Source organism: Gymnoscopelus microlampas, assembly GCF_963454915.1.
Source record: "Gymnoscopelus microlampas genome assembly, chromosome: 10".
Lineage (NCBI taxonomy): Eukaryota > Metazoa > Chordata > Actinopteri > Myctophiformes > Myctophidae > Gymnoscopelus > Gymnoscopelus microlampas.
Window position 1 is genome coordinate 11,399,807 of NC_139947.1, and position 25,972 is coordinate 11,425,778.

At 43.7% G+C, this 25,972-nt stretch overlaps 1 protein-coding gene across 1 annotated transcript in view; it reads left to right on the top strand.

Annotated features, from left to right (window-relative positions):
• The window catches only part of LOC311053054 (NUAK family SNF1-like kinase 1), a 23,621-nt gene extending 4,171 nt beyond the window's left edge, over positions 1 to 19,450 (top strand). Inside the window, exons 3-8 of the mRNA XM_084068430.1 lie at positions 6,109 to 6,229; positions 6,989 to 7,140; positions 12,743 to 12,808; positions 16,803 to 16,922; positions 17,049 to 17,181; positions 17,490 to 19,450. Coding sequence (XP_083924556.1) covers positions 6,109 to 6,229; positions 6,989 to 7,140; positions 12,743 to 12,808; positions 16,803 to 16,922; positions 17,049 to 17,181; positions 17,490 to 18,787 — 1,890 coding nt within the window. The 3' untranslated portion in view covers positions 18,788 to 19,450. The remainder of the gene's footprint in view (positions 1 to 6,108; positions 6,230 to 6,988; positions 7,141 to 12,742; positions 12,809 to 16,802; positions 16,923 to 17,048; positions 17,182 to 17,489) is intronic.
• Positions 19,451 to 25,972: the final 6,522 nt, after the last annotated feature.

A 25,972-nucleotide genomic window follows, 5' to 3' on the forward strand; every position in this document is an offset into this window, starting at 1 on the left:
GTAAAATAATGCTTTTTTTAGCTCAAATCAAAAAGTGACACAGATGCGTTCCAGGTCTCAATGGGTTAAAGAAAACATACCATCATTTCTTTTTTACATTCATTGTTTATATTAATATGATATTATCAATAAAATCGTAGTGTTTTGCCAATCATTTGGGGCCCCACGGGTTGGGAATCACTGTAGTATTACCATGGTGCCAGGCTGGGCCACATGCAGGCTACATGGCAAAGTCTGGGTGGTAGAGTTCACCTCTAGACAGTAATAGAGAGAGACAATTTAGTGCTGAGTGAGTGTGTGTGTGTGTGTGTGTGTGTGTGTGTGTGTGTGTGTGTGTGTGTGTGTGTGTGTGTGTGTGTGTGTGTGTGTGTGTGTGTGTGTGTGTGTGTGTGTGTGTGTGTGTGTGTGTGTGAGAGAGAGTGTGTGGATGTCTACACACCCACTGAAGTCCTCAGTGTTCATTTAACCGAGAGGATCTCTAAGGGAAGAGCCCTTTTGGTTCAATCTTTACTCTCTCCGACCAAGTTAAATTAACGGAGGATTTTGCTGTGTACTTGGCAAAGATCCTGTATAATCCTACTGTTAAATCGGCCTCAGATGCAGTAGGGGCCTGCAGCGATGTTCAGACCCTCATGGGACGTGTGTGTGTGTGTGTGTGTGTGTGTGTGTGTGTGTGTGTGTGTGTGTGTGTGTGTGTGTGTGTGTGTGTGTGTGTGTGTGTGTGTGTGTGTGTGTGTGTGTGTGTGTGTGTGTGTGTGTGTGTGTGTGTGTGTGTGTGTGTGCGCGTGCGTGCGTGCGTGTGTTGCAAGTCTTGGATGGGAATAATGGAAATGGTCTGAGGTCGATCTTCCCAACCCTCAAGGGCACACACACACACACACACACACACACACACACACACACACACACACACACACACACACACACACACACACACACACACACACACACACACACACACACACACACAAACCTCCTGCTACAAGAGATAAAGCTGTCTATATGTTGCCTGTTGATAGTGAGTGCACACAGCAAACATCTGGAGTGTTAATTTATCTCTAAGTATATATATATAGTAGAAAAATGGACCATAAAGGTATGCTGGTCAGCTATACACAGTATAAGCTTTGCAGTGGGAATGCTTTGAAGAGACAGCCAGGCCATATAGGAGTCATGGTAAAGAATTATCAGCTGCCCTCTCTGGAAAGGGTCAGTATTTCCGGTATGGCTTTGCAAGCCACCTTTTCTTTCTATCGATAAAGAGGGAATCTATATACCCTTTAGTTGTTGTTTTTTTTGTACTTGTGTAGCTGGGTGAAGCCTTGAACGTAGAGGTGCAAGAGTTAATCAAACTATTAAATCGAGTAAAAAAAAAGATTAGTAATTGATCCCTATTTTAGGCAGGTCATTATAGACGAAAAGGTTAGTCCGTATTGCGAGATTTGGTTGTCAGGCTGTCAATGATCGACAGTCTTGCGATACTTTGGCACGTTCAGAAACGTAGTTTGTGCTCCTTAGATACCTCAATAATATTATACAGTGTACACATCGAAAAGCAGCACAGCAGAAAACAATGTGTGATATGTCTTCTTTTATTTTCCTGGGCTGAGTATTTCACAAAGGTCGCAGTCGTTCAGAAATAGTGTTTGTTCATAAGCTGGTCCACCTGGCCCTCATTGACTCCAATGTATTCCACCGAAATCCCGGCTGCAGTTTGCCTCCCTGTGTGACGAATCTCCCGGCTGAAATTGATAGATAACGAAAATGACGTAGATGACCGTACCTTCTTTTTAATTACCTTGGTCTTGAAGTGGAACACCTGCAGCCAGTTAACCATCAGGTTAAAAGGACAGTGGGGGAGCACAGCCAGGAAAGAGATACAACCAAACAACTGACACAGCAGCAGTTTCTTTTTCTCCCCCTTAATCTTTCTCTCTTTTCCCTAATTGTTTTACTCAACATACTTTGGTATGTTGAATTTTGTTATGTTAGTTCTGGATGTGAGGTCAATGTGGTCTACTTTTCAGGCTTTGTTTTCGTAGGTTAAGGGGAAGAGCTGGGTTTCTTTTTGACTGGGATTTCATGTCCTTTTTTGTTTGGGTTTCATATCCCTACATTTGGGTAGGTTTTCTGGTTTTCTTTAAACAAAGGCTCAATTTGTTTGGCATCTGTATAGTTTTGACTTCCTTTTGTATGCTGTCTTTAGTCTTTAGTGTGCCTTGTTTAGCCATATGTTGATTGGCTAAACAATTGATTTATTTGACAACCTGTTAAAGATTTTTGTTTTACATGAGCAATGGAAATGCTCTGTATGTAAGCAGACTAAGCACCACCTTACATTATGAGTGTTCCCACTCTTAAGGTCACCATGAGAACTAGATGCGTTTTCTAGATGCATCCTGTTACACATTTTTCAGCTGAATCACACGGCACATTATTTGGATGAACAATGAAACATTGTGAGTGTGAAGGATATTTCATAGGTCATACTTAGCATACTTGGCTCGCTCACTCACTCACTCTCTCTCTCTCTCTCTCTCTCTCTCTCACACACACACACACACACACACACACACACACACACACACACACACACACACACACACACACACACACACACACACACACACACACACACACACACACACACACACACACACACACACACTTCCTCCTTTCATGCACATGCCCCCTTATGGGGGCTCTTAGCACCCAGACTATATCATTTAACAATGTCCAGTGTCTCTGCATGGATTCAGCTGATCGGGCATTAATGTAAAACACGGAGGGAGTAATATGGAGGGATGCCAGACATTTTGCACCCCATAATCCCTGAGGTGGCTCGTTCCAATTGCAAACAAAAAAGCTCACTCTTTACCTCTTACCCATTCCACCTTCCTACCATCTCTCCTCCTTTACCATTGTTCTCTCCATTACCGCCCTTTATCCCTCCTCACTTCTCTTTCCACCATTTCGCCTATAGTTACAAAGTATGGCCCAGTATCTGCAGTACCTGCAGTGTGAGATGCATCCGTGGCGTCGCATCACTGTGGGTGACAAACCCTGCCAAGTTCAAAGAGCTTTTCATCATTTGGATCTTTTCACCTCGTTAGTGGCCCCCTAGAGGCCGTACTGCTCCTTGCACCCAATCTAACCAAAGTGGTTTGAACTGACATCCATTAGCGCGTTGGTTCTCAAAGTGGGGTCCGGGGACCCCCAGGGGTCTTTGAGGGAGTTCTAGGGGGTCCCCAGCTAAATGATAGATTAGGAACCAAATGAACCCTTATGGGTCTGTACCAAATGGAACAAATGGACCCTAACGGGTCCATTTGTTCCCATTTGTACACTCTCAGAGTTAAATTAACATTGATTTTACAATATAAATTGGGGTCCAAGAGATAGAAATGCCATTAAATGGGGGTCCGTAGCACTAATTCAAATTAAAATGGTTGAGAATCACTGCTAAAGAAAAATCTTCTCTTATGGGGGTCCCTGGTATATCTTTTCAAATGGGGGTCCGCGGGCTAATAAGTGTCAATTTTGGGGTCCTTCACATGAAATAGTTTGAGAACCACTGCATTAGAGCTCCACAATCTCTCTCTTGGGGCTAGAAAAAAGAAACTGCGCGAGGGTGGCACTAGAGGGAAAGGCCTTTGGGGTTACTCGGATGTCTTCCAGGGGTCTATCTTCTAGACCCCCCTCCTGTTTTCCCTCTACACTTAATATCTTCACCAAAAATAGCAGATCTGCTATTTTTGCTGAATGTTCGCCCCCCCAAGAATAGGGGACGCTAAGGGGTTTCAGTGGTTAATCCAACACCGCCGTCTGCCTTTCTGTGCACTGCATGCCTGTGGGAGACAGTGTTCATCCAGCATTTGGACTTTTTTTCCAGCCACCAAAGGACTCCACAAACAAACAAACAAAAACAGTAATCGTCATTAAATGACGATGGACCACAACCCCGAATGACCGAACGCACGCATGTGAGAGTGCACACCACACCACACCACAAGCAACGCAGGCTGTGTTGCATAACGATGGTGGTTCAGAGAGCGTGTGAATGGTGTCTCTCTCTGACGTCCAGAAAGACCTCTCCAAGCAGCTGAGAATCCTGGTCTGGTCGACCTTCAGAGACACTCCAGGGGCTGACAGGCCGACACGGGACTTTATCAGTGTTCTGTGTTAAAGAGCGGCGACCCCGGGCCTGGCCGCGGTGAATAACGCTATCTGCAGTAGGTCACTGTGACCTGGTCACCGAACTTAGAACACCATTGGGGGGGGCCACCACCTCCTTTTTTTTGTGTAGAGAGACGGGAACTCGGGTTGGCTCCTCCCCTTTCTTAGTCCACTTCCTCCCGGGTGTGTGTGTGTGTGTGTGTGTGTGTGTGTGTGTGTGTGTGTGTGTGTGTGTGTGTGTGTGTGTGTGTGTGTGTGTGTGTGTGTGTGTGTGTGTGTGTGTGTGTGTGTGTGTGTGTGTGTGTGTGTGTGTGTGTGTGTGTGTGTGTGTGTGTGTGTACTTGTATTATACAGTACAGGGGCCAAATATACATACCCACATTCACAAGTATAGTAGAATTTGGAAAATAGAAGACCTTGTGGCGACGGTTTTCCTGATCCTCATGAGAGAAATGGCTGATTTATGTTTAGAGTCAGAGGTTTGTAATTAGGAAAAGATTCAGGTTGGTCGTTACAGTAGGTTTAGGATTAGGCATTCAGAGGATAGGTTTAGGGGTCAAGATTGGAGTTTATGCCTGATTTATACTTTATACCTATACAATTGTTGTCCTAAAATATTAACGTCCTCACATGTATAGTAACACCAACATGTCTGTGTTTGGGGTGGGGGGGGGGGGGGGGGTAAATTGTGATTTGTGTGAGATTAAAGGAACAGTGTGTGAACAGTGCAGCTGTCGGCCTTCTGTCTCGAACTGAGCTCTGATCACAAGAGATTCACTCTCACAATCCAGCTCCTAAAACCCACATAATCACCTCTAATACCCCTGGGTGCGTGCGTGTGTGTGCCCGTGCGTGCTATGCGTGTATGTGTGTGTGTGGGTGTGCATTCATGCTGGCTTTGCGTGCGACGTGCGTGCATGTGTGCATGTTACTGTACAGTGTACATCATAGTATCCATCTATTTCTATGTCAATATTACATAAGCGGTGAATTTGACCAGCGTTTCCTCTCGTACAAAACAGGTTTAGCACGACCAGTGAAATAATGAGGGAAATGGATTTAAACCTTGGATGATCTGGTGGTGTTGAGGAACTAATTGGTGGGGAATCCGTTATTACCGGCACGAAATCCTCTGCGAAACGGGATGAAGACCAACTCACTGGTCACACGTAATCGATTTAATTGATTATAAGAAATAATAGATAGTTGCAGGCAGCCCTACTGCTATGCTGTTTTACGTTTTTTAATCAAACAGACATCATTTGATTGCATTGCTGTACTTAATGTCTTAATCCTATTCTCGTATGCACCTGTGTTTCTAAACCCTCTAGACCAGGGGTCTTCAACGTTTTTCAGCCCAAAGACCCTGAGAGACAGATGAAGCAGGGACCCCCCCACTACATATTTTATAAAACGGTGTTGCAGATTAAACTTTTTCATAGATTTCCTAGATAGCTTCATAGACCTGTTTGACAGCACTATCATCAGTGTATGTTGGATTCATGTTAATGTGTATTTTAAGGCATTTAAACTTGACCTTTCACCCTGTACTTGGTCTGCTCTTTTTTCCCTCTACACCTTTGGCTAAAGTTCTCCTCAGAACCGGGATGCTAGAGTTCAAGTCAAGAATCCTATCACACAAAGATTTGGTGGCCCCCCTGTAGTAACTCTGAGGACCCCCTAGGGGTCCCGGACGCCCAGTTGAAGACCCCTGCTGTAGACTAAATTAGACCTGAGTTGGCTCTGTACTTGGACCGCTTTTTTGGGGGCTTGTAGCCGACCTATTAAAGCCCACAACTTGTCGCGTTGTGAGCTTATAGATTGGCTATTTTTCTACAAGAAATTCTGGGGGGCTCATGTTTCCCGCAGAATAAGGATGCTGGGGTTAATCCTACACTGTATGTTTAATGTCTTTATACGTGTGTTTGGTAGGTGGCCATCAAGTCCATACGTAAGGAGCGAATCACCGATGACCTGGACAGAGTTCACATCCAGAGAGAGATTGAAATCACCTCGTCCCTCAGGCACCCCAACATCATACGCTTCCACGAGGGTGAGTATCACAAGCTTAGACGTATAATCAGAGACACACACACATGCACGCACACACGCACACACGCGCACGCATGCACACAGACGTACACTTTGGAATTGGAATGTTCCCGGTTTGATTTGTGTTGAAGTGCCCTTGAGCAAGACACTGAACCCCTAACTGCTCCCGATGAGCATGTTGGGTGCCCTGTGTGAATGGGTGGATGTGATGCACACTGGAGAAATGTGCTCTCATCTCCATATTCTTACCTTTTTGTGTTTTTACCATAGCGTCACGCAAAAGCATCGAAAGTAGCAGATCCACAATCGCTCTGCGTTTTGAGCTTGTCGATCTGTTACTTGTGCTACTTTTGAATTTGAATCCTGAGACAGTTTTGGACATATGAGGTTTCCACCCGACAGAGACGATATGCATCATTTAACAGTTTGTTTATTTTCTGTGCAAAAGCGTTTCCCCAAGAGTCTCACTAAAGACCTTCGCTGTTAGTCTTGCTTTGGCTGATGATATACATACTGTAAAGTGAAGGATTACGCTACTGACTAAATAGACTTTTGGGCCTCACAATCCAACTGAAATCCACCCAGACAGAGCAGAGTAACACACACACACACACACACACACACACACACACACACACACACACACACACACACACACACCACACACACACACACACACACGTATGCCTTTTTAAAGTACAGTTGCAAAGCTTTGGTAATGCGTGGCTAATCTAAACGTTTTCCCCCATGTCCGGTGCAGTGTTTGAGAGTCGAGATAAGATAGTGATTGTGATGGAGTACGCCAGCAGAGGAGAGCTGTACGACTATGTCCACGAGAGACGGAGGCTGCCGGAGACAGACGCCAGGGAGGTCTTCAGACAGATCACCTCGGCTCTCCATTACTGCCACAAGGTGTGCACGGCACGGCACGCACACACGCACATTACACACGTACATTCTGAGTGTTACAAGGCGCTGCAAGTGATATAGTCAGTGGTGGGAAAAGTACTCAAATGCTGCAATGTAGAAATACACTGTTACAAGTAAAAGGCCTGTGTTCAAAATGTTACTTGAGTAAAAGTACAAACGTATTGGCATCAACATATGCCAATAGAAATAGCAGATCTACAAGAAAATAGATCTATAAGAAAATAGCAGATCTACAAGCTCACAACGCGTTGCGAGCTTGTTGATCGGCTATTTTCAAATAGCCTATGTATGAAATAGGGCTGAAGTGGTTAATGTATGTTTTATAATATAATCATTTATATCTGCAAAGTAACTAGTAACTAAAGTATTCAAATAACTGTAGTGGAGTAAAAGTACAATATTTGCCTCTGAGATGTAATGGGGTAGAAGTAAAAGTACTGAAAATTGGAAATACTCCAGTAAAGTAAAAATACCTGAGTACATGTACTTGAGTCCATGTACTTAGTTACTTTCCACCACTGGATATAGTTTTGCTATATTTAGCTCTATATTCCCATAGCAATCATTGCTACAGAGTATCTGCTCAATAACAGGGGTCTGTCTCCCTGTCACTCCTGCTCTTTAGCAAACAGAAAATACATTTCATCCAATCAGGAGAGACAGAGCTCATGCAGGATACAGGATAAACAAGTGAGCAGAACAATGAGCAGACAAACGTGGAACTGTAACACTATAACATTGAAGCTGATACATTTCTGTACACTAAAGAGCGGCAGAGAGCATGGGGACCCCCGTTGCTGAACAAACACTCTATAGCAGGGGTCTTCAACAGGGGGTCCGGGACCCCAAGGGGGTCCTCAGAGGTACTACAGGGGGTCCGCCAAATCTTTGTGTGATAGGATCGTTGTTTTTTACGTTAACAACTTGAACCCCACAGCATCCCTATTCTAAGGACAACTTTAGCCGAAAATAGCCGATCTACAAGCTGCGAGGCGTTGTGAGCTTGTAGATCGGCTATTTTTGGCAAAGAGAGGGGGAAAAAGAGCAGACCAAGTACAGAGTGAAAGTGTACTAAGTATTGATTGTTTAAGTGGTTAAATATCTGAAAATACACGTTAACATGAATCCAACATCTATGAAAAGCTTTAATCTGCAACACAATTTTATGCAATATATAGTGGGGATCCCTACTTCATCTCTCTCTCAGAGAGGGGGTCCTTGGGCTGAAAACATTGAAGACCACTGCTCTATAGCAATGGTTACAATCAGAATATAGAGCCTTAACCTTTTAAGCCTTAACCTAGAGCCAAAACACTTTTGTTCTAACCTAAAAAATATCACTTACAGCACCTTAAATAACACTACCTTAATGGGTTACGCTACATTTGGTTTCCTTTATACAACTCTCAGAGCTACAGTAACTGAACACTCAGGATTTTACAGCGCACATTCATTCATGAACTAAACAAGGCCGGACACACTGTTTATTGAAGCTGTATTCGAGAAAACATTAGCCCTGTGATTACTGGAGCCAATGGTATGCACATGCTGCGGTTCATCCAACAATGCGATTTATAAACAACACTGAACACAGTCAAACTTAGTGTATAATTCCAGTAAATCCTAATGATCGTAATGCTGCAGGAAAACATGACTGGAGTCTTCAGATGTCTTTCAGGGTCAAAACAATTAACACTTGACTGCTTGTAACAGTCACACACTGACACTGACACATATATGCTGCTCATGTCGACTTTGTGTCCTCCTGACACTGTTTTCATTGTGCACCGTAGAGTGCTCATGTTAATCTAACTCAGAAGACTGTAAAAAAAAATCTAACCAAATGAACCTGTGAAAATACAAACGGTCCATTTTGTCAAATTAAATTAAATCAACATTAAATATTTTACTTGTGTGTTGTACATATGCGAGAAAATACATAGTATAGTGAAATATAGTGAAATCCCATTAATGCAGCAGGCTGCAACAGTTAATCAAACTAAGCGATTATGAAAAATAATTATATCTACGAGCTTGTGAGCTTGTAGATTGGCTATATTCACATTTTCTGTGCCACACCGTTGTATGACAATGTATAAAATATGGCTTAATATATTTTTAAAAATTCAAAAATACACGCTTCTCAGTTATTTGATTAATTGAAAAAGTAATAATTACAGTAACCGCCAAGAAAACAATCGATTGTTGCAGCACTAGCCTACATGTACAGTATGCACGATGCCCTCAGTTAACACAGATGAGTTGCAGATGCCCCCCCAAAATATATGTTTCTTATTCTTATTTTGGCATTTCACAAATGTTTCAGATTTTCCCTTCCGTCAAAGTACCACATGAAATACAGTATGTGTGGGCGGATTCCAGCTGGACATCATATGACTGTAAAAACCACTATGGTTTTGCGGCAGCCAGGCAGGGAAGTGGACTGTGCATTTTCTCGTGTGTGCCCAGCTGGCTTCAAACGTTGTTCCAGAATAGACATGAAAGCTTCGGCGTGAATGAATTATTTAAGATGCCTCTGAGGTATGCTGGACTCTCACGGAGGAAGTGTTTGGGCCTCAGGAAAAAGAAGGAACATTATTCAAAGCCAGGCTGTCTTGTTCCTGTCCTTAACCCATTAAAACCGGGAACGCATCTTGTGTAAGCACTTTATCCATATGTTATACTTTGGCTATTCAAAAATAGCAGATCATACAAGCTCATATGAACTTATAGATCTGCTATTTTTGAAAAATATAGATATTTTTTTGCAAATCTTTGAAGTATATGTTTTTTCAAGCGAACATCTTTAACTCAAATCTTTGCTTCTGGGGGTCCCTGGAACAAAATATTTTCAGATGGGGGTCCGCGGCCAATTGCATATCATTTTGGGGGTCCTTGACATGAAAACAAATCCACTGATATACATAGCAACATATGTTTTTTTCAACAACAAAAAAATGTTAGGAGAAGACATTTGTAGAATCCCCCAGAAGCAAAGATTTGAGTTAAAAGTGGTTGCTTAAAAAAACAAACATGTATTCAAAGATTTGCACAAATTTTCTAAATAGCAGATCTACAAGCTCATAGCGCGACACTTGGTGTCGCGCTATGAGCTTGTATATCTGCTATTTTTGAAAAGCCAAAGAAATCTAAAATAACAGAGATGCCTTGCCGGATTGAATGGGTTAAGGGTGATGTATACTTAGCTGCACACCGGCGTCGCGCACCATAAATACTAAATAGTGGATTAACAAGCTCACAACGCACTGCAGTGCCCACACGGTGTAGGCTTGTGAATCCGATATTTTTGGTGCGCTGCAGACACCGGTGTGTAGCCAAGTATAAATCAGGCTTTAGGGGGAGTGAGTGGAGGGGAAAGGGGGGGGTGGGGGAGTGAACAGTTGTCTGCACACACGCATACCACAGGCTTACATACATGTACAAAAGCATTTCTAAAGGTCCGGGGTCATTTCCTTCACTTGATAGTTCTTGAGAGGGTGTAATTGGCGAAAGAAAGTGGACTGTTCCGGCTCATTAGCTCAGAAGCTAGTATGTGAAACTGACAACTAAGAAGACTCTCCCTGCATTAATTCACTACAATGTCTGGGTGGTCTTAGTCACCTACAGCAGTGGTCCTCCAAACATTTTAATGTGGACCCCCATTTGAAAATATTTTATGCTAGGCCAGTGACACCCATAAGAGAAGATTTGGCCCAATTAAATCTTGTCTATACTGTAGGAGGGAGATAACAATGGAGAGAGTGAAACCTATGATGTGAATAGTTATTTTTCCTTCTCTCATGTGAAGTAATAGTGAAATTAATCCCCCCGGGGTCCCCGGACCCCACTTTGAGATCCACTAACTTACAGTAGCCCCATCTCCTGAACTTCTTCCCATCAGGTCATGATCACAATACATGTGTACATTGATGATTTGCATCGTTTTTTTCCCCCTCTACACCAAATATCTTTGCCCAAACTAACAGATCCACAAGCTTAAAGATCTGCAGAGCATTGTGAGCTTGTAGATCTGCTATTATCGCCGAATGTTTGCCGCCAGAATAACGACTGCTAGTTTTCACGGGGTTAAGAAAAAAAACGACATGAAGTACATCTCTGTGATTGCTGGCATCTGTAAAACAACCTTGCACAATACAAAACATGTTTGTTGTGGTCACTGAATTGACATTGATAACTACTCAACGTCACTAAATATGGCATGATGTGCCGGTAGCTGACCGGGCGGGCACTGCCCCATCGACCACATATTACAGTGGTTCAGGGACCCCCCAGGGGTTATTGGGGGTCCCCAGCAAAAGTAGTTAACATAGCATCAATCATTTTAACCACTTTATCCATTTGTATGTTGACAAAAACAGCAGATCTTCAAGCTCACAGCACGGCACTAAGTGACACACTGCAAGCTTGTATATCTGCTGTTTTTGAAAAATACCACTGACATTACATATCAGACGTTGGCAACGTCTCGGGTTGATTCCAACTTGTGTGACCTGTGTTTTGTGTGTCTGCCCCCCCAACCCCTCCCTCCCTCCCTGGGCCATGGATTCCTGTCTCTCTCACTGTCCTGTGTCTAAATAAAGCTAAAGATGACACTACAGACATTCCTTCCCATCTGACCCGCGTTGCACTTCAGCGTTTCCTTCACCGCGTCATCAGGGAACCAGTGAGAGGCCCCCCTGGTACTTAGCAGTGGTGGAAAAAGTACTCAAATGATTTACTTAAGTAAAAGTACCAATACTGCAATATAAAAATACTCTGTTACAATTAAAAGTCCAGAATTAAAAATGTACTTGAGTAAAAGTACAAAAGTATTGGCATCAAAAAGTACCAAAAGTAAAAGTACTAAATATTTGAAAATAGCAGATCTACAAGCTCACAACGCGTCGGTTTGCGACGCGTTGTGAGCTTGTAGATCGGCTATTTTCAAATAGCCGAGGTATAAAATAGGGCTAAAGTGGTTAATGTATGTTTCATTACTGTATATCATAATTTATATCTGAAAAGTAACAAGTAACTAAAGTTTTCAAATAAATGTAGTGGAGTAAAAGTACAATATTTGCCTCTGAGATGTAGTGGAGTAGAAGTTAAAGTATTGGAAATTGGAAATACTCAAGTAAAGTACAAATACCTCAAAATTGTACTTAAGTACAGTACTTAAGTAAATGTACTTAGTTACTTTCCACCACTGGTACTTAGCGGGAGGGGGGGGGGGTCAGATCAGACTCAAAACAACACACTTCCTCATGCTTGACGATTCGGTGCTGTCTGCTATGTTAGACATTTAGACATGGCTCTGCCCATGAAATCGGATAGGAATGTTAATGGTTATGAAAGAATAATTGAGAGAGAAAAAAATCTGGCCGCTCCAAAGATACCAAAGCCTTTGATGAGAATAGCTAACGAACACATAAGTCTGAGTTCATGCTGCATGCCATGCCGTCGTGCTCATGCCAAGAGAAAAGTATCTGTTACAGTAAAGTGGTACAATAAATAAACAAGAGAGAGAGAGATTCCGAGCAGGACTTGATGTGTCTTCTGTGGGGTTTTTTCTTTGTTCTTTCAGAATGGTGTTGTCCACCGAGACCTCAAACTAGAGAACATCCTTCTGGATGAAGAACTAAATGTCAAGGTAAGATTAACATCATAACATTTAGATATGGTTGACTTCTTTATTGACAGAATCAAAACGAGCACAAATGTCAATGGCACACATTAGTCGAAAGGATAAACGTTTTTAAAAAAAGGCAGAGAGCTTATTTCCGTTGTGTTCCTATTGGTGTAAATGTGTGTATAAGTGTGTGTGTGTGACTGTGTATGCGTGCGTTTGTGCATGAGCTTGGGTCTCCATGTCATTTCCATAGGACTTGAAGAGGGATATGAAGTGTTCTGGAAAAAATAATGCTAACATTACAATGCATCTGGTAACCGGTAACCTCTGGCAACAGCTCCAACATAAAATGCAAACAAACCTCACAATCATAACATTATACTGGAATTCAATACTAGCCCCAGAATAAGTTTAATGTGTTGTCGAGGCATGCGCTCGGAAACCGGCATTAAAAAGCACTGTGCCCAGTTCCTATAACAAAACCCAGGGGTCATTCCTTGCCTTATTTGGGCATTCCACTCCTTATATGGGTACGATACAAGGCCCGGGCGGGGGGGAATGCACGGAATCCAAAAGGCAATTGGGCCAATCGGGGGGTGGGTTAATGTAAGTATGCTCTGTCTGTCCGTCAAAAGAAAACAGTGCGTGTGTGTGTGTGTGTGTGTGTGTGTGTATGTGTGTGTGTGTGTGTGTGTGTGTGTGTGTGTGTGTGTGTGTGTGTGCGTGCGTGCTTCTCTCAGCAGCTTCTTGTTCATTCCATGCCGGAGTCTCACCACAATCGCCTTTCACAGCACATACCACACCAGGAAATACCGTAGATCTATAAGCCTCAGTGGAATTCAGGGATAATGTACAGTATATGCCGTCATGGTAGCGGCGAAGTGTTATGTAGGCCAGTGGTTCTCAACCTGTGGGTCGGGACCAGGGAGGTCCCCAAAAGATTTTTTTTCTGGGGGGGGGGTTAATGATTAGCTTAATGTGCAACATTGTTTTCTCACTCAACTGTAAACAAACGAACATACAGTATAAGTGTGTACAGGGTATATCTGCACATTTCTAAAGTTTGCCATCAGAATAACACCGATCTACAAGCTCACAACGACTCACAGTGCGAGGCGTAGTGAGCTTGTAGTTCGGCTATTTTCACAATGTTTATCTGTGGAACCGAGTCAAACTAAAGGTAATGCCTACAATTCCAAGTGCTTGTCAGGGTGGGGGGGGGGTCCCCAGTTCAAATACAATGTCTGAATACACAAAACCGATCTGATCACTTGCAGGTGAAAAAAATTGTGCAAAAGACAGTCCTAAAGATAAGATCTGAGAAACAATTTCCTGTAGTCTGAACAAAGCCTAACTACACAATGCTCTGTCGAATGACGGCGTGTGTCACTCACTGAAAAATAGTCCCCCCCCCCAAATCATGTGGGGACCCCCCTGGGGGTCCCAACCCACAGGTTGAGAACCACTGCCTTAGAGAGGATTTTTGGCTGGTTCTGGTTTGGGGACACTGACCTAAAATCCAGACCATGACCCCCTGGCATTCAGTGCAGAGAGATTGCGGGATGAAATGTTAATGAAATAAAGCTAATGATTGGGTTTGAAAAGCCGCAGTGAAACAGCTGAAGGTCACATAGCAGCTGGTATTTTTCCTTTATTCATATATTTTTTTATATCCATGGAGGAGGTTGTGTTTTGTCTTGAAATAACTTTCCTCTACTGGGTAAAAAAAAGAAGAAGACTGAACCTCATCCCACTTAAACTCTACATACTTAGATCTACAAGCTCACTACGCGTCACATTGTGAACAGTGTTGCCGTGTCCGCTTATTATAAGCGACTTAGGGCTTGTTTTTCTGTAAAGTTGCTTGTAAATATTGGTAGTTGCGGGTTGCGTTTTTGTTGCGCTTGTTTCTAAGTGTAGTTGCTTATTTGGGCTTGTTTCTTAATGTTGGTTCTCAAACATTTTCAAGTCAAGGAACCCCAAATTGTGTTTGTCCACGGACCCACCCCCACCTCACCCCATTTTCTAAAATAAATAATTTAAAAAATGTAGCTTTTTTCCCCCAAGATTTTTTTTTAAATAGAAGATTTACAAGCTGTGAGCTTGTAGATCTGCTATTTTCAAATATCCGATGCATATAGGGTTGTGGCCTTTAGTCGCTTCTATTGGGCTTGTTTTCACAGACCTGGTTGTTTGTCTCTCGCAAAATCTGGCAACACTAAGTTGACAATATAAGTTGACAATTTGTGAACTTATATATAAACTTTATTTAAGACACAATAGGTCCATTTAGAAAACAGAGATACAAAACAGACAATAACAACACATAGATAGCCTGAGTACCAGACTGTTTTCACTCCATAACTTGATTGGCAATGTTTGCGTAAGGTTTGTCCCCCAAAATAGGAACGCTAGGGCTCATGTGGTTAACAATGATATCACCATCATCATAAACAGAAACAATGGGTTATAAACATTCCTTATCAGAATATAAACCCAGGGGTCTAATTCCACCACTCCAGGATTCTGTACATTGCAAAACAACAGAGACAATAGACAGTGGATGGTGATCCTAGTTGTCTGACAATAGCCAGCGTAATTCTCAACCAAGTGCGGAGGACTTATATGCTTAAGGGAAAGTGTTTGTGTACTATGTATGTGTGCACGCATGTACAGTATGCGTGTACAGTATGTGTGTACAGGCACTTCTGGGCTATAGAAGAATGTCTCACCCAAGAATCCAGAGCGATGGAATGAGTGGCTGAATCTCATGCGGGCTTAACTCTGGTCGGCTGACTGGCGCTGGTGCCAGGGAAGAATTTACACTGCACGACACACAAACACACGCACACACGCACGCACACAGACAGACCACACAGACACACAGACAGACGAACGCACACACACACACACACACACACAGACACACACACACACACACACACACACACACACACACACACACACACACACACACACACACACACACACACACACACACACACACACACACACACACACACACACACACACACACACACACACACACACACACACACACACACACACTATTATTCTAGGCTACGATGCTAGGTGTAGAGAAGAAGGGGAAGCTGTCACGCTGAACCACACAACTCTTCAACTCCTTCCACTCGGACCGTTCTACTTCAGTAATCATAGTCACCTTACATAAATACGCCATCAACACACACATGAGCCGTCGTCTTTAGTTGTATATATTACAATGTCAACCTCCGTCCGCGAGGTACCCCCACGGAACCATCACTGCTCTTGAACATGCCTCTCTGTTACATGGAAATAAAGCTGTCATGTGTCCTGGTACTGTCAACACCCAGGGGAACGATAGCGTGCGGGCGTGCGTGTTAATAATCACTTCAGATAGAGTCAGCCTCGGTCCTGTGGACTGCCTGTGGCTCTGGCAGCCTGAAGTGGCTGTGCCGTTACGTGACAGTGTTTGTTGGCCTGTGGTTCTTAGTCTCCCTTCACTCACACGGACATGGCCCCAAGTCTCTCCCCTCACTCACACGGACATGGCCCAAGCTGACCACACCGTCTATTTTTGGGGCCCTTTTAAAAGGAACTGCTTTGGATTCTTGTGGGTTTAATTTTTTTTTGCCATATGGTTTGTGGTGTATACTCACTGAAATGGAATCTGCACTATGGTACTTTTGTTTATGTTTGTCATGTGTCATGTGCGTGCATGTACCGTACGTGCACTTGTGCCTGCCACTGGGCGGGTGTGTGTGTGCGTGTGTGAGTGAGTGGGTGTTGGTGTGCTTGTTGTTAATAGGTCAGTTGTGACTAATTAGGCCATTATATCATAAGGACCTCTCACAGCGGTAGACGTGTAGTCTGGACTGGTTTCTGCAGTCCAGAATGTGCCAGCTGATAGGCTGTTCCGTTTAATCATGGAAATCATGAATTTTATCTCCCTCTCTCTCCCTCCCTCCCTTCCTCCCTCTCTCTCTCTCTCTCTCTCTCTCTTGTTCTGCAGCTGGCTGACTTTGGCCTTTCCAACCATTTCCGAAAAGACAGTTTGCTGCAGACCTACTGCGGAAGTCCGCTCTATGCCTCTCCAGAGATTGTAAAAGGACTGCCCTACCAGGGCCCAGAGGTGTGTGTCCGTCGGGCTCATTCCCACACATCCAGCCAAAGCAGTGGCACTAATTTACAAGCCAAATATCTCCACGACATTTGCAAATGCCATGTGACCGTGTTTGTTTGTGTGTTTGTGTGGTAGGTGGACTGCTGGGCTCTAGGAGTGTTGCTCTATGCCCTGGTGTATGGCAGTATGCCTTTTGATGGTGCCTGCCATGCAACCCTGACAGAGCAGATCAGCCAAGGCCGCTACCGCAGACCCAACCCCCCCTCAGGTACACCCATATGTTATAAACACTATAAAAGTGTCCTCTCAGCCTCAGTATTGATTGACACCAGTCTCTAGTTTTACTGTAGATCAGTGGGCAAAGAGTTCCTGATTTTTTGCCCTCCTTTTGCCCTCTTTACTGAAAACTGAACTGTTTTCTGCCGAAAGTAAAAAGGTTTGGTTTTCTTAAAATACCACAGTGGTGCCATCTCGTCGATATCTGGTCCATGATTTGTATTGCCTGTTTGTATATTGATGTTCCAGGTTTTAATATGTTTTATTCTAACCTGATCTGTAAACTCCACTCCCTCCCAGATGCCTGTGCTCTTATCGACTGGTTGTTGACGGTGCGTGCGGAGGAGCGGGCCACGGTGGAGGACGTGGCCAACCACTGGTGGGTCAACTGGGGCTACGAGGACTGCGTGTGCGACTGCCCCGCGTCCCCGCACCAAGACTGCCCCTCGCCGCTGCTGGCCCGCTACATTGACTGGCAGAATCGGGTCGCCGCCACCAGCAGCATGACGGTCGATCCCGCCTGCCTGTCGTCCTCCAGCAGCAGCGGCTCTGTCCCCGCCGCTCACCCCTTCTACTTCAGCTTCCCCCTGAAGGGCGACCGCGGCGGAGGAGGGAGGGCGCGCGGGGCGGCGCCCAGCCTGAGGAAGTCGCGCAAGGAGAACGCCATTCCCCAGACCACGGCGGGCGCTACCGGCGGCGCTGTTTGCGCCACCGCGGCCCCCATAACCACCGCCGCCGCTGCCGCCGGGTCCTCCAGGAGCTCCAGCGCGGAGAGGAAGAAACCTAAAGGTATCCTTAAACCCCAGAGGAGTTTTGACTCTGCTTTTCTGAAACCCAACAAAGAAAACCCTCCCTCTCCGTCACGTAACGCCCCTCTTCAGCCTTACCGGCCGCACGCACTCACCGCCGACGTCCTGGCGGCCGCCAGCCTCCTGCCGCCGCCCCCCACTTTCAGCCAGCCGTCGTCCAAGATGCCCAAGAAAGGGATCCTGAAGAACCTGTACGGAGGGGAGTCGGGGTACGCCTCTGCTCCGGAGAGGGGGGCCGCCTCTCAGTTGACGGCGCGATGCGGCGGTCCCGGCGACCCGCACCGCGACTACACGCCGAACTCTTCCCCTCTCAGAGCCGAGGACAGCCCCACCATGCGCACGGAGGCGGTACGGAGAAGGAAGGGCATTCTGAAACGCAACGGCAAGTTCTCTCGCAGCCTGGACCTCCCCGACGACGTGCTTCGGCTGTCGTCGTCTTCCTCGTCGGTCCCCATCGCGTTCCCCGAGGCGCTTCAGCGGCTCCTTCAGGGAGTTCCTTCGGGCGGCGGCGGCGCGGAAGGGGGCTTCAGTCGGCCGCCTAGCGTGGTGAGCGAGGACAGCCTCTTCTCGTCCGACTCCTTTGACCTGCTGGATCTCAGCGTCCAGTCGCGACGCAGGATTTTCTCTCGCAGTCTGAGGAGGCGAAGCGCCTGCAGCTCCGAGGAGGACTTGGAGGGGCTCGCAGTCGAGGCGGACAGGGTGGAGTTAGGCAGGGGGGCTCGGCAGTGGGACGAAGAAGACGGGGAAGGAGCGGTCTCACCGGAAGGGAGGAAGGACATGCTGAGATAGATAGGCCTATGGAATGACTTAATAGGGTGACATTATGGATGTGAATGTCAGCACTTCAGCAATGTTTCTGTCTCAGAAATTATACATCTATGATATATATGTATGAGACACGTGTCTGTGGTAATCCACAACACCTCCCTGGAAAAGCTCTTTTTTTTGGGGGACCTTATGTTTCCAATATGCATCTCAAGTACTACAGTATGTTGAACTGCAATGAATTGTCTGCCATCAATGAAAGCACTATATTTTTGGGAACACTTTGTCAGTATTATTAAGTGATACATTTACACTATTCTTATTTTTTGGACAGCGCATCTTGGCACAAGAAGACCACACAGACAGCAGATATACTGTAAAGTAATAGCTGATTTATTTATTTCAAGTATGGTCAAAAATATAGTGGTGTAATCACGGAATGTTACATATCATGTCATCAAGTCTGTTTAATGAAATGGCATTGCTTTAATGAAGAGTCTATGACCTCACCTGCACATGAGGTCTTGACATGTTTTGATGGCTTTATGACAGACAGATTTCTGTTTAGAGGAGCTTCGTTTTGCTGAGTTTTCATCTGGAAACAGGTACTTGCTTTACTGAGCAAACAGTGTTTGTGTCTTTGGAACTGACAAGTAGCACAATCTGAATTTAGACTATAGTCACTGTCGGGCAGAAACCTTGTATGTTCGTATTTAACTGTGTTGCACAAAAGCAGCGAGAATAGCTGAAATGTACAAGCTCACAACGTGTCGCATCAGCAGTTTTTGCTATGTTTGAAAATAATTTGAGAGTGAAACTGTCTGTGGGTTTTATGAGTATAAATGGTAAAAGGTGCATTTATATACCGTAGTGCCTTTTGTCCAAAGTGTGCATTACATTCACCCGTTCACACACCGATGGCGGAGAAAACCATGCAAGGCACCAACCTGTTCTTTAGGGGTTCAGAGAGTCTTGCTCAAGGACACTTCAACACTTAATCCAGGGGGAGCCGGGGGGATCTTCTGATTCCCCAAGGGGGAGCTCTACCTTCTGAGCTACTGCCACCCCCAAATGTTTAACCGTTGTGAAAAGTATTAACAAGAGCTTGTGACTAAATAATAACTACATTGGATCCATTTGAACACAGGTTCATTTTTCCCCATTTCCTGAAAAATAACAGTTTTGGACGTGTGTTTTGCCCGACAGCAACGCTATGATGGTGTCATTGTGAATCAGTCTCTGAGACTGTACAATAAATACTAATGCACCATGTCAAAAGTGATGCTAAACTAACAGGAGAAGACCATATTAATGCATAGTGCCTGCTATGTTGGGAGTATGAATACAGTTAAACTGTAATGTGGTATTTCACTACATCACTGGGTGTTGTACTGTGCAGTGTGCAGTATTGAATATGTAATTTGCTCCATTGCGCCAACAGACAAAGTGTGATTTGGCAAGTGGATCACATTGCTTTCAACTTAACCCCGTTAATGCTGCTGTGTTTTTTTTTTGCATGGGTGGTTTGGGTACATTAATGTGGTTATTCTAACTACAGTATGTCGTGTGTCTATAATTTTCATGTGGTATGTAATTAATTCTTTTGCCATTTTGGTACTTCATCTGAAAATAAATTATGTGAATCTGAATCTCTTGTGTTCTCTTTCTGGCTTTGTGGCTAGAAATAGCTGACGCTAAAATAGCATAGTATTATGGAGGAGATAGGAGCTTTGACAGATTTGTGTTGCTGGCACGCTAATCCATTCACACGGACGTCCAATGTTGCTAAAAATAAGTACAAAGAATTGTGAGAGAACATGGAAAGTTACAGGAGCTAAGCCCATTCTAGAGATACAAATGAGTTTTAAAAAACAATAACGGCCCTCATGAAGCACCAGGCACTTTGAACAAAATGGCATTTTTTAGACAAATTACTGTTCGTTTCCAAATATTTCTCATTTTGTACAGTTAAGAGGTACTTTCCTGTTTTTGGTCCCAAATATGAACAGCATAGGAAAATATGGCACTAGTGCTTATGACATGCCAACTGCTATCCATTTGATAGACTCCAGGGCCATGCAGTCTCCATAAACAAAGAGCCACATTTACTCATGTTTTCATTTACTCTAAAAGCATCTGAAGAACCACCCCAACAGAATGAAAAGGTCAAAAATACTTTAGTGAGCATGAATAATGGGGCGCTTTCATTCACAGCGTAATCTCTCAGTGGCTTGTACTAGTGTAAAAATGAAAGTTAATCAGAAGTGGACATGTGTTTTCAATCATTTACATTGTAACCTATCCAGGAATTTCTTTATCCAGGAATTCGGGCTATATTGTCCCCTGTGTGTGTGTGTGTGTGTGTGTGCGTGCGTGCGTGCGTGCGTGCGTGCGTGCGTGCGTGCGTGCGTGCGCGTATGTGTTTGTTTACATGCATGAGTTTCCACCTGACCATTCATGTTGCATGCTATGGAAAATGTAAACATCTATACTTTGCCACAGCTGAAAAACAACATCTTATCCACCATTGTTTCCATTGTTGACTTTGAATGGATTCTCCTCTAAACATCGCTCTCATATCCTGTAGTGCTCCTTCTAACTTAATGGACTGAGCCTCTGATGAAACAAATGAAAGCTTACCACCGGCTCTTGTTTACATTTGAAGTAGACAAGTCTGGCATGGACAGCTTTATACCAATGGTTCTCAAAGTGGGGTCCGGGGACCCCCACGGCTCCTTGAGGGGGTTCCAGGGGGTCCCCATGCATGCAGCAAAATGAGGAACAGATCTACAATCTACAACGTCACAACGCAACGTCACACTTTCAACGGCAGGTTGAAAGTGATTAATTGTACTGTTATTTCACCTGCTAGAAGGTATTCTTCAATCTCTCCACTGTTGTCTCCCCACCTACAGTAAAGACTAAGTTGTAGGATTCTGTGCTAAATCTAACAAGATCAAAGAACAAAGATCTTCTCTTTTGGGGCTCTCTGGCAAGTTGCAACAAATCTTTAAAAAAATCACACCCTGTGTGAAGGAAGCGGTGCCTTTGGGGCGGGGCTTAACTCATTTCAGTTCGTCCCTATTGGTGGTCTGAGTCCACTTACAAAATTTGTACTCCGTAGCATGCTGCGAACTTGAGTTATGGCTGTTTAAAGGCCAGCCAATGGGAAGACAGAGGGGGCAGGGCTTCAGCAATTCATGCTCGTCCATATTGGTGGTCTAAGTCCACATACCAAATTTGGACTTGGTGGCATGCTGCAAACTGGAGTTACAGTATAGCTGTTTAAAATCCCGTGCTCATACGGGCGGACGGACATAACATACGCTGGGGATCCCTGGACCCCTCTTTGATAACTTCAGCAATTCATGCTCGTCCCTATTGGTGGTCTAAGTCCACATACCAAATTTGGACTTGGTGGCATGCTGCAAACTGGAGTTATAGCTGTTTAAAATCCCGTGCTCATCCCGTGCTCATACGGGCGGACGGACATAACATACGCTGGGGGTCCCTGGACCCCTCTTTGATAACCAGTGGCACGTGTGGCCAATGAGAGGAGAGATGGCATAGGCATTCTCCAAGTCCGTGTGTGTGTGTGTGTGTGTGTGTGTGTGTGTGTGTGTGCGTGTGTTTGTATGTGTTGCTTCTTTGCCGTGCTCATCCCGTGCTCATACGGACATAACATACGGACAAAGTCAAGTGTAGAGCGGTTGGCACCGCTAAAAAAGGTGGTCCATGGACTATTATAAGTATCAGTATCAGTTTGGGGGTCCATGGACGTGAAAATGTTTTAAAACAACTGGCTTATACAATCTGCTTGTAATGCTTTAGCTCTATTCGTGTGTATACTGTACCGCCTGTTATAAAAGATAATTTAAAATGAAGACATTCATCACTGATGACATTTCAAACAACACTTGTTTGGACCAACAAAACCAGCTCTTGGCCTTTGCGGTTAGAGTGTCCACCCTGAGATTGTACAGTCGTGGTTCGATTCCCTGTACAGTCCTGGTTTAGATGTTTTGGGAAGAATTGTTAAATTAATCACGTACGCGAGAATACGACAATTTTGAACGAAAGACACAAATAAATGGGTAGGCCTATTGGTCTTTCTACAGCTGTGAAGCAACCACAGGAATGTGCTTTGTCAGGACTTGGAAAACAATATTGTTTTCCAAGAGCGATATAAATCTTCTTACTTTATGGTCTCAGGAGCTCAAGCAACCACCTGTGTCACAAACAAAGACCTGGGCTTTAAAAATCAAGGATGAATATTTGAATAGTAACTTGAGCCTTAAGCATCTGAATGGTGTGTGTGTGTGTGTGTGTGTGTGTGTGTGTGTGTGTGTGTGTGTGTGTGTGTGTGTGTGTGTGTGTGTGTGTGTGTGTGTGTGTGTGTGTGTGTGTGTGTGTGTGTGTGTGTGTGTGTATGTGAGGGGGGGGGCCTGTCAATCATATACAGTACAGTTACTTGAACTGTTTCCATAAGCAGTGGTGGAAAGTAACATTTACTTAAGTACTCTATACTATTACGTAAGTATAGTTTTGTACTTGAGTATTTCCAATTTCCAATACTTTTACTTCTTCTCCACTACACCTCAGAGGCAAATATTGTACTTTTACTCCACTACAATTATTTGAAAACTTTAGTTACTAGTTACTTTTCAGATATAAATTATGATATTATAAAACATACATTAACCACTTTAGCCCTATTCTATACCTAGGCTATTTAAAAATAGCGGATGAATAGCGGACAAGCTCACAACGCGTCGCGATGCGACCATTGTGAGCTTGTAGATCTGCTATTTTCAAACATTTTTGTACTTTTACTTTTGGTACTTTAAACATGTATAAAACGTATTAAGGGCCAATATTTATATAAAATCTATATTTTTTAAAGTTATGGTGTAGCCCCTTTAAGTATTTCGATGCCAATACTTTTGTACTTTTAATTTAATTCCGCACCTTTACTTGTAACAGAGTACTTCTACATTGCAGTATTGATACTTATACTTAAGTGAGTACTTTTTCCACCACTGCATACTGTAAGCAGCATTTAATGACTCCATAGCCAAGTTCACTGAAGATGGGGAACTATGCCAAATATCTGGCATGTCATACCAGGGGAAAGGGTTCAAAGTTCAATCCTTCAGGCTTTTCCTCACGTGTGGTATAAAAAAAAGGGTTTTGTAAGAACTAAACCCACCCAGAATGTTTTGAGCCTTGGGTGTCTTAAGCCTAATTTGTGCAACCATAAATTAGGCCTAATTTGTTGTTGTGGATGAGACACCTTATTAGTCATGTCAAGGACCCCAAAAATGATATGTTTTTGGATGCAGAGTTTGCGCACCCCCCCCCCCCCATCTCAAACATATTTTGTGCCAGGGATTTTTCAAAAATAGCAGATCTACAAGCTCATAGAGTGTGCCGCGCTATATGAGTTTGTATATCTGCCAAAGTATAAATATGGTTAACGTGGTTAAAATGATTGTGACGTTATATTAACTAGCCTCGCTCTGCAGGCTTTTATTTTTAATATTATTAATATTAATTAGCTAATTTTGCTGGGGACCCCCTGGAACCCCCCCCCAAGGACCCCTGGGGGTCCCCGGACCCCACTTTGAGAACCAATGCACCATAGGGTTCAGATACCATTTTGCCATGTGTAGAACACAATGTGCTGTGCAACATAAATATAGAAAATATCCTTCATAGAAAAAATAGTTAATCACATCATCTCAGCATATAAGAAGGAACCATACAGATTCCAATATTATCAAGTAACCTACATTTAACCTATATACAAGCCTACAACAGGTGTATATGTCTAGTGAATTTCGGTACACACTAGTAGGCTACAATGAGCAAAATAACTAGGCATAAAGTGACCAGTATTTGACATGAATACACAACAAGAAACAGGTTAATCCCATTTAGTATGAAAGGTCATAAAGTTTGTGCCATGCCATTTCATAGACCCCTTAACAGACGACGAGCCAGTATGCGCGCAACGAAACCCATTATATCAGGTCTCGTTAGGACGCGTCTCACTAGCCAACACACACAAGAGGGGGTTGGGGTGTGCTGAAACCAGTGCACCCCGAAACAGGTTGGGAATTGATTGCGTGAAACAATCACCTGTGCGTCCAGGCTCAATGTTAGTAAACAAATAATTGGTCTATAGGTAAAGTCAAAAAACATCTCCCTTTGGTACAGTAATGTGGGGGTGTTACCCCCTCTAGTGGCAGCAGAATATTCTACACCAACAAAGCGAAGGGTAGTTCTCAACTGTACTGGTTGAAATGGATCGATATTATTTAGGAACCAAATGGATTGGAACCGTGCATATTTGTAACTATGACAGTGTACACGTGGATCTACATGTAAATCAACCGATCACCTAAAAGGCCATTACTTCCATCCAGGATGTGTAAGTAATTATGCTCTGCTGGAGAACACATATCTTACATTGTGTACACTAATACACATTTCTGTGGCAGACTTAAGGTAAATGAGTCCAAACATGCCTATATTTCCATGGAAAGAAGGCACGCAACCGCTGGCAGTGATGCAGGCTACCATTAAATTAATGGTGTTAACTTGTCGTTGTCATTAGAACTGTTTTAGCAGTAAAGTGGTGGATCAGTAGGCCTGTCACAATTATTACATCATGCCTAATTGCAATAATTTGAGATAATCGCAACACATTTTCAAAACATTTCCCAAAAATAACAGAAATAAGTGACTTGTTGTAAACTTGTAGGTCAGGTATTTCTGCTATTTTTTCATTTTTACTTAAAGGTAGGGTAAGTGATTTGCTTTGGTTAAAATAAGTGTTAAATAGCTCTATATTACTACTAACTATAAAACTACTAATTGCTATAGAGTGTTTGTTCAGTATTAGGAGTCTCCTTGTCTCTCCAGCTCTTTATTAAACAGAAAATGCATTTTCGTTTCAGTTTCAGTTTCATTTCCAATTTTATCCAACCAGGACAGAGAACTCAATCAGGATTGAACAAGTGAAATTGGAAGTGATGACACTAAGAAATGAGCAGACAAAATTGGAACTGGAACACTATACAAATTAAGCTTAAAAATTGGTACTTTCTCCTTGATTGGCTGAGATTTTGACACCTACTGAAAAATGTATTTTCTGTTTATTAAAGAGCTGGAGAGACAGGGAGACTCCTGTTACTGAAAAAACAC